This window comes from Brachypodium distachyon, chromosome 4 (assembly GCF_000005505.3).
Source record: "Brachypodium distachyon strain Bd21 chromosome 4, Brachypodium_distachyon_v3.0, whole genome shotgun sequence".
In the NCBI taxonomy this organism is placed as follows: domain Eukaryota; kingdom Viridiplantae; phylum Streptophyta; class Magnoliopsida; order Poales; family Poaceae; genus Brachypodium; species Brachypodium distachyon.
Window position 1 is genome coordinate 25240829 of NC_016134.3, and position 15199 is coordinate 25256027.

The window sequence follows — 15199 nt, forward strand, 5'->3', positions numbered from 1 at the left end:
CCGTGTTTGGCTAAGATGATAGCAGAACCGCGTATATGATGACATACTTGTGCAAAGGGTTTGCTTGATGTTGTTGCCGCTTGGAAAGCAAACATGACACTGATGATCTTTCGTGTCTTAGCTTCTTAGGCCGTGCCTCCGTCATTGGCGGAGCTAGCCCAAAGGCTATTTCCTGGGCACCGAGGCTTAAACTTCATGATTTCCGTCACCTAGCGCCATTAGAATCATTGCTTTTCCTTGGATGTGCCGCCCAAAAGCCTGGTCATGTGCCCACGGTGCTTCCATGGTGGATCCGTCGGTGCCTCCGTGAAGTATATATGTGTATGCATATATATAAAGGGCAAACATAGAGAAAACATACACGGTTTATCCTAGACAGATTTTTAATAACTTGGCAGATGCATGTCTATTTGATAGTCTAACCATTTAATACATTTATAGACTACATAGCATGTATATTTGAAAACGCTGGTGCAAATATATGACTGTGAGCTCATGTCATACACATCTAAACTTGTCATCCAATGCTCTAGTTGCTAGGGGCAATATCACCTCTAAAGTTGTGTCCTACCTACGAGTAAAAACACATACACATATGTGTTTCCCTCTTCTATTTTTCTATGTGTTTATTGCTTGCAAATTGTCTTAACACAGGAGAGACTTTAAAACTCTAGAATTTAGGTGCAATGGGTAGTACGGTTAGGACTTGTCACTAATCCTTAGAGACATCTACAAGGGAATTTTTTCCAATAAACGTGGTTAAGCAACACATCGGTTCCTAAGAGGCTATTTGAGACTGGTATTTTAGTTTAAATTAGATTTAAATACTACTCTCCGCAATCCATAACAATTAAAAAGTGTCTTGAATTTAGTACAAAGTGTGTTATTTTGGATCGGAGGAAATAGTAAAATGCTAACTCCTTCAATCCATAATATATGTCTCAGACTTAGTACAAGTTAAAAGATAGTATTTAAATCGAATTTAAACTAAAATGTCAAATTTGATCTAAAATACACCTATTCCAAACGTGACTAAACATTTACCCCTACCCAAAGACGGGGTTTTGTGACATTTTTAAAAATTACCAGTACTTTTGTAAATCTTTGATAAATAAAAAAGGAATCCCACGCTTGCAAAGCCAGGAAAGAGAGCGCCGAACAATACTTTAAAAAAAGAAAGAAAAAAAGAGAGCGGCGAACAAAGGGGAGTGCGAGATACTGGTAAAAAAAAAGGGGAGTGCGAGATCGGCGAGAGAGAGAGAGAGAGAGGATGAGAGGGCTCCGGCGCAGTAGGCAGCCGCCGCCGCTACCCCTTTTCCCTGCCGCCAGAAGGGCCTCGCCATCTGCCACACTCCTTCTCCGCCTCCGCCGCCTCCTCCCGGCCAGCCGCCTCCTCTGCCTGCTCCTCCTCCTCGCCGCCCTCTCCCTCGTCCCGCCGGCCTTCTTCCACCTCCGCCTCCGCCGCTTCCACCGCGTGCGTCCCCAGCGCTCTTCCAACCCGATCCCATTCCTTGGAGCCCTTTTGCAAATTTAAATGCGTGTATCCGTGACCCGTTTGTTGCTTTTCTAGATGCGCGAGAGGCGGTGCGGCTGGATCGCGAGCCCGCCGATGGTGTGCGCGCACGGCGGCGACTCCACGAACGCGTTCCCGAACTCGGTGGGTGATAGGTCACCGTGATATTCCCGGATCCTCAGTGAATTTGTTACCGGGAGTGCTTTATTTATTTATTTTCACTGGAGAAATCTGTTGACGAGTTCTTGGTTTCAGATGGAGGCCTTCAGGATGGCTTTGGACGCCCGTGTGGACTGTGTGGAGTTGGATGTGTCGAGGTCCTCTGATGGTGTTCTCATCACACTCCATGACAGGTAATTGAATTGCTGTCTGGCCAGGGTAGTGGAATTGACCTGAAACATGCTGTTTATGAGGAACATGGACTGCAAACCTAATTGGTTTATTAGGTGTAATAGGTGAGCTCAGTAGCATTATTGTGAACGTTGGTCAAGCTTAATGCCACTAAATAGAGCAGCTATTAATTAGAAATTTAGAATACTAATTGGCCGTGCTGTATAGATTTCCTCTGTGTACCATTTGATATGGATATTGTTGTTCAACATGTTATTTGCAGATTAAACTGTAGGGTCGATCAATTATATACCATTTTCTCGTGCATGCATCCTAGCACGTTTGGCCTTACTAAATCAGCGACACTTATTATGGATCAGAGGAAGTAACTAACTGAAAAATAGCCCTGGCCTGTGTATTGGATGGAAAATTAAGCACTTTATGTCTGCATCTTGCAGCTGGATCGCATTTATTAATATGTCGATGTTTCAGAGATCATATCCAACTCTTATTTTTCACTGTAGTTATAATGAAAATCCCTACTACTCACTAAATAAATACTTTGTATCAATTTAGAATGGCACTTATAACTATCAAAGGGCGTCACATTTTGATACTAGGCATGTTAGCATTTTAGTTATAAGAAGCACAGAACCCTAAATACTTTCTTTTTATAAGCTTTAGCATTACTGGAGCCGACATCCACAAGCATTAGTCAAATAAATGAATCACCTAAATATGAAAGTAGCTTGCGTGGGTAATTTCAATGTCTACCTTGGAGATATGAAATTAGGTCTATTTTTCCAAGAAATGTTAAGTAGTTTGCAATGCATGGGTAATTAAATTTCTGTTTGTATATGGTAGTTAATCAACCTGAAACATGCTATTTAGAGGAACATGGACTGCAAACCTAATTGGTTTATTATGAGTAATAGGCGAGCTCAGTAAGTATTATTCTGAACGTAGGTCAAGCTTAATGCTACTTGATAGAGCAGCTATTAATTAGAATACTACTTGGCCGTGCCGTATAGATTTCCTTTGTGTACCATTTGATATGGACATTGTTTGTTCAACTTGTTGTTTGCAAATTAAACTATAGCAATCAATTCTGTACCATTTTCTCATGCATGTACCCTAGTAATTTGATTGGTAACAAACTAACTGAAATAGCCCTGTCCTGTGTATTGGATGGATAATTAAGCACTTCACGCCTGCATCTGGCAGCTGGATCACATTTATGTTAATATGTTGACATTTCAGAGAACATATAATCCATCTTCTATTTTTCCATTGTAGTTATAGTAAAAATCCCTATTTTTCACTTGACAATACGTTGTTCCAATTTAGAATGGCGCTTAAAATTATCAAAGGGGGTCACATTTTGATACCAGGCATGTAGCATTTCAGTTACGGAAAGTAACATTAGTGGAGTTGGCATCTACAAGACTAGTCAAATAAATGAATCACTTAAATATGAAAGTAGCTTGCATGGGTGATTTCAATGTGTACCTGGAAGGTAGTACTAATTAGGTCTATATTTCTAAGAAAATTAAAGTATCTTGCAATACGTGGATAATTCATTGGTGCACCTTCGAGCATGCGCTCTCAGGTGAAATTTGTTTTTCTGAATTTCATCTCCTTTTCCAAAATATTTACACGTGCAAACGTTATAATCCCTTATATCTGTGTAAGTTTTCATTAAAATAGGATTCAGTTTTGCACCTAGGTCAAAATAAAAATAAAATCATTGCCCTAGAATCACTTCTTCTAAATGAGTGCATTTTATTTTGTCGAGGGCGCACAAGTTATCTCATTTCTATGAAAATATACGGGAATATTTGGACCCCGAACATTTATACTTTTAACTGTTTGGCATTTTTACATATTGTCCCCTAATTCACTGTCCATCGTGGTAGCACATGTACCTGGGAGCTAGTTTGCCGCTCCTGCATGCGAATTCTTTCTTTATGACAACATGGCATGGACTTGATTTAAACTTGACAGTCAGGGATCTGCAAAGAATGTCCGGTAATTCTACAGCAAAAGTTGGCTACTGGAGCACACATGAGGTGAGTTTTTTTAAATCTAGCTGTTACCAAATTTGTTGGTCTTGGTTCATAAATTGTAAGTGGTTCATCATCATTTTATCTGTGCTAAAAATAGACAGTAGAATGACAACTTGAAGTGCATATGGTGAACTGGCTGCAATTATTTTGATTCAGTTCTAGTTCTTTGAACCATATCCTGATCATCAGGTGATTCCATTAGTATGTCAATGTGGTGATGGAACACTAACAAAGTGACAGTTTAGTCTTTGTAGATAAAAGCATTAACCATGAGGTTTCAGCTATCAAAAACAATCCAAAACCAGGAAGTTCCCAAAGCAGAAGATGCTCTAGTGGTAAGTATTTGTCCAATTAGTTTGTGTTATTGGAATCATTTATTGGTAATCCTTGTAATCACATAAGCTTCACATCGCTTTTTTTATAATGTTGCTGTAACTTGGCTATGTTTTGTTAGACATACGAGGATGAATTAGTTTATTAATTTGTGTGTTACTCCTGTCCAATTAGTTTGTGTTATTGGAATCATTTATTGGTAATCCTTGTAATCACTTAAGCTTCAAATCGCTATTTTATATTGTTGCTGTAACTGGGCTATGTTTTGTTAGACATACGAGGATGAATTAGTTTATTAATTTGTGTGTTACTCACCATTTCACCTCTCGCAGTTGATATCGCAATCTGTAAGGGAAGTGATTCTGGATATCAAAGTGGGGCCTCCTTCATTTGAGAAAGGTTTGGTTGAAGATGTACTATCTATTGTAAGTTCCATGTTAGCTCGTTTCTCATTTTTTCCCCCTTTCATAGGTGATAGGTGCTTAAATAGCAAAATCTCTTTCCTTTATCTTTCATAGGTGATAGGTGCTTAAAATAGCAAAATCTCTTCCCTTTATCTACGATTCTTTGTTCATCACATGTACCTAGCGTATATTAATCATCAGTTTCTAGAGGTGAAATGAAAGAGGGACCTGTTATTTGTAATATCTGGTCTGTGTAATGGCCCAAATAGTGACATAGTTTGATATATCTGATCATATATTGTTTCTGGTTTGTATTTTGGCCCAAATGCATATATTAGTTTAATAGACGTGATCACATGTTGCTTCGGGAATTAGTATTTTCATCCATGGCAACACTATCTAGTTCTATCCATTGAGACATCAAACTAAAAATGTGCACTTTGTTATTTCCTTATTAGTTTATGTCATTTGCCATTGGACTATAATAGTCTGCAATATTGCAGTTCTTCAGAAAATTTAGTGAACCTGTCTTTGATCAACATCATTTACATTGTTTGCAGATCAGGAAAACAAACTGCAAAAACTGTCTTGTCTGGGCAAAAAATGACAACATAGGAAGAGATGTGATCAAGTTGTCGAAAAATGTTCTGGTAACTTGTTATGGATTTTCCAGATCACAATACAACAATTCACATCCTACTCTGTTAACCGTAAGTGCATGGCTACAACCACTGCTGTAATGAACTCACAGGTGCGATTTATCTGCTATAGGTTGGATATATTGTTATGGTGGATTGGTCCACTGGCATAAGAACCGAGTTATTGAGGAGGATTGAAGGGGCTAAAGTTGCTGGTGTCTATCATTCTTTGATCCATGAAAAGCTCATGAAGGTCATGCACAAGTGAGGTTTCTCCCATTCGACATTAGATCAAAGATTTTGTCTGACACACAACTAATCTTTTAGCTGATGGTTTTTGAGAACAGGCATGGTAGAAATGTTTATGCATGGACTGTTGACGATGGTGACTCCATGAAGAGGATGATGCATGAGCAGGTTGATGCAATTGTGACTGGAAATCCTTCCCTCCTGCAGCAGCTGATGGAGGAGACTAGAACAGAGTGCACGGAAGATGGTTTTGCCTTGCCGTAAGGATGAGTACCAACCCCGTTGCATTCCACGGTGATTCTTGATGACTGCATGACGTGGGAGAAGAAAGATATAAAACGGTTCCCTGTCTCGCATGGAGATGAACTATGATTTTTAGCACGTTTTTAGGATTCAAATGATATAGTTCTTTCTCTGGTGACACAATTGGATCAGAGGGTTGAAAAGACAGATCATTTTTTTCCTCTTTTCTTGAAGACAAGTCTGAGTTTGTGAAAATGTTCCTATTCACGTGGAGTGAACGTTTTAATAAATTATCTTTATCTTTACTGTTATAAAGACCCGAGTTCGTGGCAGCCTTAAGTGTTTAAACAACTCTTGCGATATAAAGAACAACTTCTGTAGCAACACAATTTAACATTTTTGAGTTATTAAGGAAAGCTTAACATTAAGGAGAGCTTGTATACAAGCAGCGAACAAATTGTACTTGGTACTCTGGATCTTGACATGGATTTGGGTTCCCGGGCTATGGTTATTCAATGACTAATCTTAATTGGTACTTCAGGCCAAGTCTTAAGGAGTACCACCTCCTAAATCCAAGGAGTACCACCTCCTAAATCCAAGGAGTACCTTGGTATTAGGGGCAAAAGAGTAATAAACCAATCTTCCTCAAAGCCGTCCACCTCAGCTTTGCAGCAGCACCAGCACGCCGCTGGTTCTTCTCTGCCGCCGCCGACAACACGTGGGAGCTTCTTACCGACGCCGCAGGCAATATCCTAGCACTGCCATCCTTCCTCGAACCACGAAAAAATGCAGGATGTTGCCGCCGCCGCCGCTTCATAGGCGTGGCCACCGGCCACCGCCTTCTTAGCTGTGCATGCCATCGATCCTCGCCGGTGTCATTCACAGGCGTGCCGACGCCATATTATTCGATCTCCATAGTCCGTGGTGGAAGTTGGGACTGTCGTTTTGGATCAATCTCCATGCGTATGAATTATGATTAATCTCCATGCGTATGAATTATTAAGCCTATTGCTCCCAGATCTGTTCTCAGGTTCTCCCATCCCTTTGATTGTTGTGAGCTAATTCATGTAAAATCGAAGATCACAATGGAATTCTTGGCAAGCTCGTGTGATGATGATATATTTATTTGCCAAATCATGCACGAAATTTCACCCAAGGAAACTAATTTTGCCTGATGATGTTCTTCAGAACTCCATCCCCATGTTTTTTACTGTGAACACATTACACATCTAACCTGAGCCAACAGAGACGATGCAATGTTCTTCATTGAATCCACTGCTACAAAAAGGCTTATCAGTAACGGTCGAAAAACAGCATCAGTAATGGTCGGGACCGCCTTTACTAACTTCGTGTTACTGATGATACCCATCATCGTCAGTAACGGTCGCCGCGACCGCCACTGATGTATATATACATCAATGGCAGTCGCTCCTATCCGACCGTTAGTGATGTATATATCATCAGTAATGGTTGCTTTTCCACAACAGTGTCGGTCGAGCGACCGACACTGATACATTTTCGGTATTTAAAAAAAAATTAAAACCACAAAAAATACACAGGAAATACACAGAATAATATATACAGCACAAAAAAATGTATCTCATAAAAAAAAATACATATAAAACCGCATCACATCACATCACATCACATCACATCACATCACATCATTTAAAGCATACAAATGTATATAAGCCGCATCATTTAAAGCATATAAAAAATACAAATGTATCTCACTTCACGACATTGATTACAAAGTGTCAAAATTCCATAGAAGCATAATTACAAAGTGTCAAAATTTCATGGAAGCATATAAAGAATACAAATGTATCTCATTTCAAGCTTGAATCTATTGTCGTGGGTGAACCCTAGACACGACTTGTTCCACGCGTTCGAAGAAGTCCCCACTAGGCTTGATGATCTCATTGTTTATGAGATGGGCGAACTCCCTTTGAATGTTATAGACGACCCATTTAGGTCGGTGTCCCATTGTCATTCGGGGCCGCCAGTACTCTTCCATCGCCACGATTGACCCCTTCCACTCAAGCTTGAACATGCTGGCATTCTCCATAAGGATGTGACAACAGTAGTAGTCACAGAACACACTGCCGGGCGGCTGTTGCTGGCAAGGGAACCTGTGGTTGTGGTGAGGCTCGTCTTTGTAGTCTTACCAGCTAGTTTTCCCTTGTTAGCCACTTTCCAGGCAGTGTTAATGAGTGATTTGATGGGTTTCCAGAACCTACCTCGAACACCCTTCTTCGGAAGTAGTGAATCGAAGTAGTACACCGCGGACCAAGGCAAACAAATGAGTATTGTCACCCAATGGTCCCTGTTTTCAAAAGAAACAAACTTTATTATCTAAGGGTGTATAAGAAAGACTGAATTAGAAAAACAAACGGTTCCATATATAAAATTAAACTTACTCCAAATTAAGGAAGAAGAGGATGAAGTCGTCGTCCGCGTATTTCTCGAGACATGCCACCAAGTATTTAGATGCCATGGTTCTTGAGGCATCCTTTTCTGGCTTAAGACCGATGTCACCGTAGTTGAACATCGCGGGGTCTAGAATGGCTACTTTTTTGACGTCCAATCGCTGCAGTTCTCTTATTTGGTAGGCAGACCACAGCCTTAAGAGGTTGATATCAAGCTTTTGGCAGTTGAAGAGGTGGAACAGTTCGTTGAACTCCACACCAAAGGTGATAGGATTTTCCTGAATCTTCCCAGTTTCTTGGTCAAAGAAGCCATAGTCTTTTGGGATTCTAACATTGATCTGTTGGGCATGCTGTTGAGAACCAGCTGATGCTTGCATGTAGAATTGATGAAACTCTTGCATCTCTCTGGACACGGCACGCAGGGAAACTTCGGTGAGCATCGGTCTTCCAGGATAGTAAATAAGCACCCGGTCGAACTCCCTAGCCACGAAATAGGATCCGTCTTCAAATCTCTGGCCTTGATATGGCTTCTTGATGAGAATGTCAGGTCTATTGTCCTCCCAGACTCCAGTTATGTCAGGCACATGGTGCATCTCATCTTGAGTGACATTGGAGGACTCCTTGATGGTCTTGCCGCCGCGCCCTCTCTTTTTATGCCTCCTCTTACTATCCCATGCCTTCTGCTCTTCTGCCTTGTACTTGTCATCGATCTTGCGGCCACCCATGGACTCAGCGGCACCCAAGAGAGAGAAGGTGGGAGGGACGCTTCCAGCCTGTGCCGACCCTGTGGTTTTGCTATCTTTGAGCTGTGCAGGCATCGACATTGCCCGCTCTTCATCTCCACCAGCATCGACAGGAGGAAGTATCTTAGGGGAAAGGTCGAGCAGCGAATGAGAAGTACCTTTGTGGGCGGAGGGAGATGGAGTCATAGAGGGCCGGCGCTGGTTGTAGAGAGATACCAAGCTCCTAGGCCACATAATCCAGTAGTTTGGACAACCGCCTAGGATTTCCACGCCTTTCTCCGGAGGTAGCGGGATAGCATAATCCCGATGCTCCTCGACAACGGAGTCCACCATCACACTCACTTGTGCGTCGTTCATGAGAATGCCGTGCACCAGTGGCGGTGATTGTCTGGGCATCAGGCGGCCAATGGCGCCTATAGGCTTCCCAGGCTTGTCAACGTGGATACGACACTTCACCGGTGCCTGCGCGTAACAAGAAGAAGGCATATGTGTGTAAGATCTTTATTCATGAAGGTAAGGAGTGAAAAAGAGTTTGAAAAGATTGCTTACAAGGATGTTGTCGCTCGGATCGTTATCCCGGATGCCCTCGCTTGGGGAAGGTTGGCTAGCAGGGGGGTTGTCCATGCTAGGAGCCGGGCTGTAACCTGGGGTGTAGGTGTCATCTTCGTCCATACGTGTGTCAGAGGCGGCGCTGCTCTTCAGCGGGGTGCTCTTTCGCGGGGGAAGAGGAGGAAGAGGAGGAAGGAGGTTCCTCAAACCTTCCACTCCTCCCCCGAGTATGGCGCCAAGGGCGGGGTGGTCTTTGGCCAATGCCGACACCAAATGATGGACGGCTTGCACTGCATATTCCTGCGCCACCTCTTGAGACACGATAGATGCCTGCTCTCGCGCCTCCACCTTAGCTTGTTCTATTAGCTCAGAAGAAGCGGGAAGCTTTTTCTGGACCCTGCTTCGCTTCGGAGCAGGCAGGAAATAATCATCCCAGCAGGCCCCTTCGCCTTCTCCTAGAACACGGCCCGTGTGCTCCGCCTTTTGCAAGCCGGCGGTCATAGCCGACTCCCACCTCTTGCTCTGCACGGAGTTGTCGGAGGTTTCTGACCTCTTGCTCTCCTCCCATTTGTGGGCATTTTCCTGTTATCATATAAGACATGACGTGAGTCTATATGGATCAGGAGTGTCATAATTAATGCCGAAAAAAACTAAATGCACGTGAACCCTTACCGTAAATTTTTTAACAAGCGGCTGCATTGGCTCAATGCCCGCCCACTCCTCGGGTGTCATGTGCTGACGTGCATATTCTCTAGCACGTTGGTCCTCCAAGATGTCATGCACTGGAGGCACCCTGCCTGCTGCCTCGAGAATTCGGTCCTGCTTGTGCCAGACCTTCTTCTTCTCCTCTTTCCCTGCACTCACTAGCCTGTGGTTCAAGGGCTTCCTCGCGCGCAATGCCCTCATGCGTTCACTCTTCGCAATGAAGGCAGGGTCAGACGATTCCTTCTTGAACTTTTCCCATTCGACCTCATCAGTTACCGACGGCCATTTCTTCTTGATGATCTCGTAGGGTTTGTCCATCCACTTTCTAGCGGTGGTTTTCCAATTAGCAAGTCCATGGCGGACTGCTATGTTGACGGCCACTAGGAATCGCTCACGCCACTCGTCGGTGACTTGGAACCTCCTTGCAACGTCCGCGATGGACGTGTCTCTACCGACTTGGGAGATGTCACTCCACTCGTTGGTGATCTTGCAATACTTGCGTGCAACGGCTCCACAGGTCGTTGCGAAGGCCTTCTATGCCCTCTCAGGCGACTCCGGGCAGCCTCTCTCAGAGTGCCGGGTGACCACATAACAGAACTCCTTCAAGTTGTGGCTCCCCCTCGGCGTCTTCTTCCTTGGCTTCTTGGCGGGAGTTTCAGAAGGCTACGGGTTACTCTCTTCCACCCGTCGCTCGTTGTCGCGCTCTTCTGAACGAGAGCTACCTGAGCCAGAGCTGGCGATTTGCTCTCCCGATGAAGATTCTTCATCGACACGATCTACCTCCTCCCGATCAAGAACTGGTTTCTGGTTACTCTTGCCCATTTCGTACCTATGCAATCAAAACCATCAAATATATATCGGCCGAAAATTTCGGCACGACCTATGCTAAAAATTTCTCTACTAGAAGCTCGAAACCTGCATAAAAAACCCAGCCGCATATGTACCCCTCGGCACGATGGCCGGCCCCTTCTCCAATGACCCGACATGATGGTCGGGCCCACAATTCGCATATAAGATCAATAAACCACATCATGTGTATATGGCATTAGTGCTATATACATCTTATTGCTGCTACAAATTTGCTCTAATTTGATAGCAAATTCCATGTAGCAAATTTCATGTAGCATGTATATCAAAATCCATGTAGCATGCTCTAATTTAGGGTGCTCTAATTTTGACAGAAACTAATTTGACAGAAATTAACTAACCCTAACCCTAACCCTAACAGCGGAGGCAGAGGGGAGCAAGCGCACATGGGGTCGGAGGAAGACGGCGCGGGGTCGGGTCGTCGCGGAGGAAGACGCCGGCACGGGGTCGGGCGGCACGGAGGAAGACGGCGCGGCGTCGGGCTCGGGGTCGGAGGAGGGCTCGGGGACGACGGTGCGGGCTCGGGGAGGGTGGCCGGAGGAGGGAGACGATGGTGCGGGCGCAGGATCGGACGACGGTGCGGGCTCGGGGACGGCGGCGGGAGGAGGGAGACGACGGCACGGGCTCGGGGACGGCGAAGGGAGGAGGGAGATGGCGGCGTGGGCTCGGGGATGGCGTCGGCGGCGCGAAATGCCGGTAGTGCGTCCCCTCTCCTAGGGTTTTGTCCACAGCTGGTCGCTCTGTATGCTGAGGACGCACGGGCGGAATAACCCTAACTTTCGCTAAGTGTTCTCTTATATACCCGACACTCATCAGTAACGGTCGCATAAGGGAGCTGACCGTTACTGATGATCCTTCAATCATCAGTAACGGTCACGCTAGAGAGCGCCCGCCACTGATGTTCATCGAAGTGCAATGCCCATCTACTCATCAGTAGCGGGCGCGTAGAAGCCTGACCGTTACTGATGAGTATAGGACATGGACTCCATTTCTCTAGTATTTGTACATCATGGAATTCATGTATTTAAAGTTTGATGAATAAATTCATGCATTTCTCTAGTATTTTTGCTAAATTAAATTCAAAAAATTCATCACATGCATACACAAAAGTACATGGATCACACATAATTTCACTTAGTACAAAGTTTGCATTAAGATTCAGTACGAGTACATTTTTAAATGTGACTACTAGTGCTTCTCCTTCCTTTGGTAAGTCATAACTTGACTCCTCGCAGAACTGCTTCTGAGGTAGGATTTTTGTGGTATTTTCTCGCTCTCGCTCCCATCACTTCTTCTTTTCCCTCTCCTTCTCCTCGTTAATATCGTGCGTTCCGCTTTTTCGTCATCTACAGCGGTCATCGGATCATGGAAACCTTCGTAGTCTTCTTGTGAAGTAATTCCGCCCACTCCAACAATGCTTATTTTCCCTCTTCTTACTACGACGCAGCCTTTATTTGCCGGGTCGTCTATGTAGAAAACCTGCTTGCATTGTCTAGCAAAGACCCATGGTTCCTCTCTTGCCGGGATTTTTCTCACATCAACTTGTTCACGAGGGATCTCAGGAGGTAGCACCATCGTCGTGAACCTGTGACTTTCTTCTTTGTCACCTTTGGTCCATCTTACATGGAACATTGGGATCTTTGTGATCGAGTACTCCCCAATTCCTAGATCTCCTTGATAACGCCGAAGAACGCTTTGGTTTTGCTGTTGTTGTCGGTCGCGGTCTCAGAAGTCATGACTACACCACTATTTTGATACGTGCTTTTACGGTCCTGAGACGCAGTGTAGAAGTTATAGCCGTTGATCGCATATGATTGCCAAGTAGAGACGTGGTAAGCAGGTTCTCGTGACAAACATGCAACCGTCTCTTCTGATACATTGGTCTTCTCCCTGCCGTACCAATAATTCTTCAGCCATGCTGCGAATGTTTTATTGTGCTCCCAGTGGATCTAGACTTCTCCTCTTTTAGGGTTTTCATTTCACAGTTGTTCCATGTGCATTTCCTGATAAGGCCGGCAGCAATCGACAGTTTGCAACACAACCAAATGTGCTCTTTCAAAGTCAGCTTTCCTTCCTCTTCCATAGATATTAAGGTATGTATGTCCAAGGCCACCTTCGCCATTGAGCTTGCCCTTGTGCCGTGATTCGGGAACACCTATTGATTTCTGATCGGCCAACCAATCCGTGCAGAACTCGATGCACTCTTCTGCCCTAAAGCCTTCCACGATGCTACCTTCCGGACGCGATCTGTTACGAACGTACCGCTTCAGAACCCCGTTGTATCATTCAGGGCCATACATGTTATGCAGGAACGAGGGCCCTAGGGACAAGATCTCATCGCATATGTGGATCATTAGATGGACCATGATATCGAAGAATGATGGAGGGAAGAACAACTCGAGCTCGCGCAGAATCTATATCATACTATCCTTCAGTATCTGGCATCGTCTAATGGTGATTGACTTCTGCGAGATGCTGTCAAAGAAGTCAGAAAGCTTCATGATTGTCTCCCTTACGTGCGGCTCCATGATACCTCTGATTGCGACTGGAAGTAACTGAGTGAGTATGACATGGTTGTCGTGGGACTTCATGCCAGATAGCTTGTGACTCTTCATGTCAACTAGATGCTTGATACTCGACGAGTAGTTCGATGGGACTTTAATGCCCTGCAGGCACTGGCACATCCTATGCTACTCGTCTTTGTACAGGTTGTAACGTGCAAGACGACACCGCGTGGTCACCATCACGAAACCATTCTTGTCGGCTGCCGACACTTGATCTTTGCCCCACAACTCTTTCCTGATAGACATGAGTTCCAGGTCCTTCCGTGCATTGGGTCCATCTTTCGTCTTCTCTAGAATGTTCATCAACAACCCCAGCACGCCGTCACATACATTTTTCTCGACGTGCATGACATCTATGCTGTGGCGGAATTCTAAATGTGCCCAGTACTCCAGGTCCCAGGATACGGACCTCCTTTTCCACACGACGCCTTCAGGTTCCTTATATTTCTTCACAGCAATCTTTCCGGGGACAACCTCAAGATGGTTCACAATTTGATTTGCATACCAAACTTCTCCTTCGGCGCTGTCCCGTGCTCTGTCTTCCCATTGAACCTTTCCTTGTCATCCCTCAAAGGGTCTTTAGCATCCAACCACTTTCGGTGGCCCATGTAAGCGGGCAACTTCTTCGATGTCGTGTTTTCCCCGCACTTTGTACAGGCCTTGTACCCATATGTCACCTGGCAGGAAGTATTCCCATTCACGGGGTAGTCATGCACGCAGGTCAGAAGCGCTGCTCTCATCGTGAAGTATTTCCTCCTGTTTGCGTCCCAAACCACTCTGCCAGGGTTCCAAAGCTACTTCAGCTCATCCTTCACTAGCTGCAGATACACATTTAGGTCAGCTCCCGGCTGCTTTGGACCCTGTATGAGCATGCACATGTGGATGTACTTTCTCTTCATGATTAACCATGGAGGAAGGTTGTAGACAAACAAGATCACTGGCCATGTGCTGTGCTTGTTGTTCATGTTTCCGAAATGATTTATCCCGTCAGTGCTAAGACCGAGCCTCAGGTTTCTGGTTTCTGCCCCGAAATCTGAAAATGCCGTGTCGAAGTTCCTCCACTGAGTCCCATCGACAGGGTGTCTTAGGACCGCAGCTTCCTCCACACGGTAGTGCCCGTCAGGATCGAATGCAGCCTGCGCCAGATCGTGATAGACGAGATACCTCGCATCCTTAACGTTCTGGATCCAACGCTCAACTCGGCCACCTGCCGTAAGATACCAGACAGTCTTTGCCGGCCTGCCCTTCATCACTTCTTCCCCATCGTCTTCGCCAGCTCTGGCGTTTTTCTTCTTGTATCTCGATGCACCGCATATGTGGCAGCTCTCATGGTTCTCGTACTCTCCAATGTATACCATGCAGTCGTTTGGACATGAATGATGTTTCACGCAATCTAATCCAAGCGGGCATGTAATCTTCTTCGCCTCGTATGTGCTCTTGGGCAACTTGTTTGGCTGTGGAAAAACCGAAGCAAGGTAACTCACCAAGTTCGTGAAGCCCTTGTCTGACCAGCATGATGCTGCCTTCAACCTCAAAAGTTCGAGCGTCACTTCGAGCACGTTGTTT

At 44.8% G+C, this 15199-nt stretch overlaps 1 protein-coding gene across 2 annotated transcripts; it reads left to right on the forward strand.

The window, feature by feature from the left end:
• Nucleotides 1–1200: 1200 nt before the first annotated feature.
• On the forward strand, nucleotides 1201–6108 carry LOC100829335 (glycerophosphodiester phosphodiesterase GDPD4). 2 transcript variants are annotated; one of them, XM_014902773.2, is made up of 9 exons: nucleotides 1201–1474; nucleotides 1571–1657; nucleotides 1769–1866; nucleotides 3852–3912; nucleotides 4164–4244; nucleotides 4575–4667; nucleotides 5207–5296; nucleotides 5418–5537; nucleotides 5632–5775. In XM_014902773.2, the coding sequence occupies exons 1-9, from the start codon at nucleotides 1271–1273 to the stop codon at nucleotides 5638–5640; spliced, it is 843 nt and encodes a 280-aa protein (XP_014758259.1). In that variant the 5' UTR covers nucleotides 1201–1270; the 3' UTR covers nucleotides 5641–5775. The 2 variants fall into 2 exon arrangements, with proteins under 2 accessions (XP_014758259.1, XP_003577680.1); XM_003577632.4 differs by having other exon boundaries at nucleotides 1205–1474; nucleotides 5418–5548; nucleotides 5632–6108.
• Nucleotides 6109–15199: the final 9091 nt, after the last annotated feature.

Bases quoted from the DNA above. Each gene is read 5' to 3' on its own strand.
- LOC100829335 (XM_003577632.4), top strand. From the start codon at position 1,271: ATGAGAGGGCTCCGGCGCAGTAGGCAGCCGCCGCCGCTACCCCTTTTC. The intron at 1,475-1,570 runs GTGCGTCCCCAG...TTGCTTTTCTAG, and splicing joins GCCTCCGCCGCTTCCACCGC to ATGCGCGAGAGGCGGTGCGG. The intron at 4,245-4,574 runs GTAAGTATTTGT...CACCTCTCGCAG, and splicing joins AAGCAGAAGATGCTCTAGTG to TTGATATCGCAATCTGTAAG.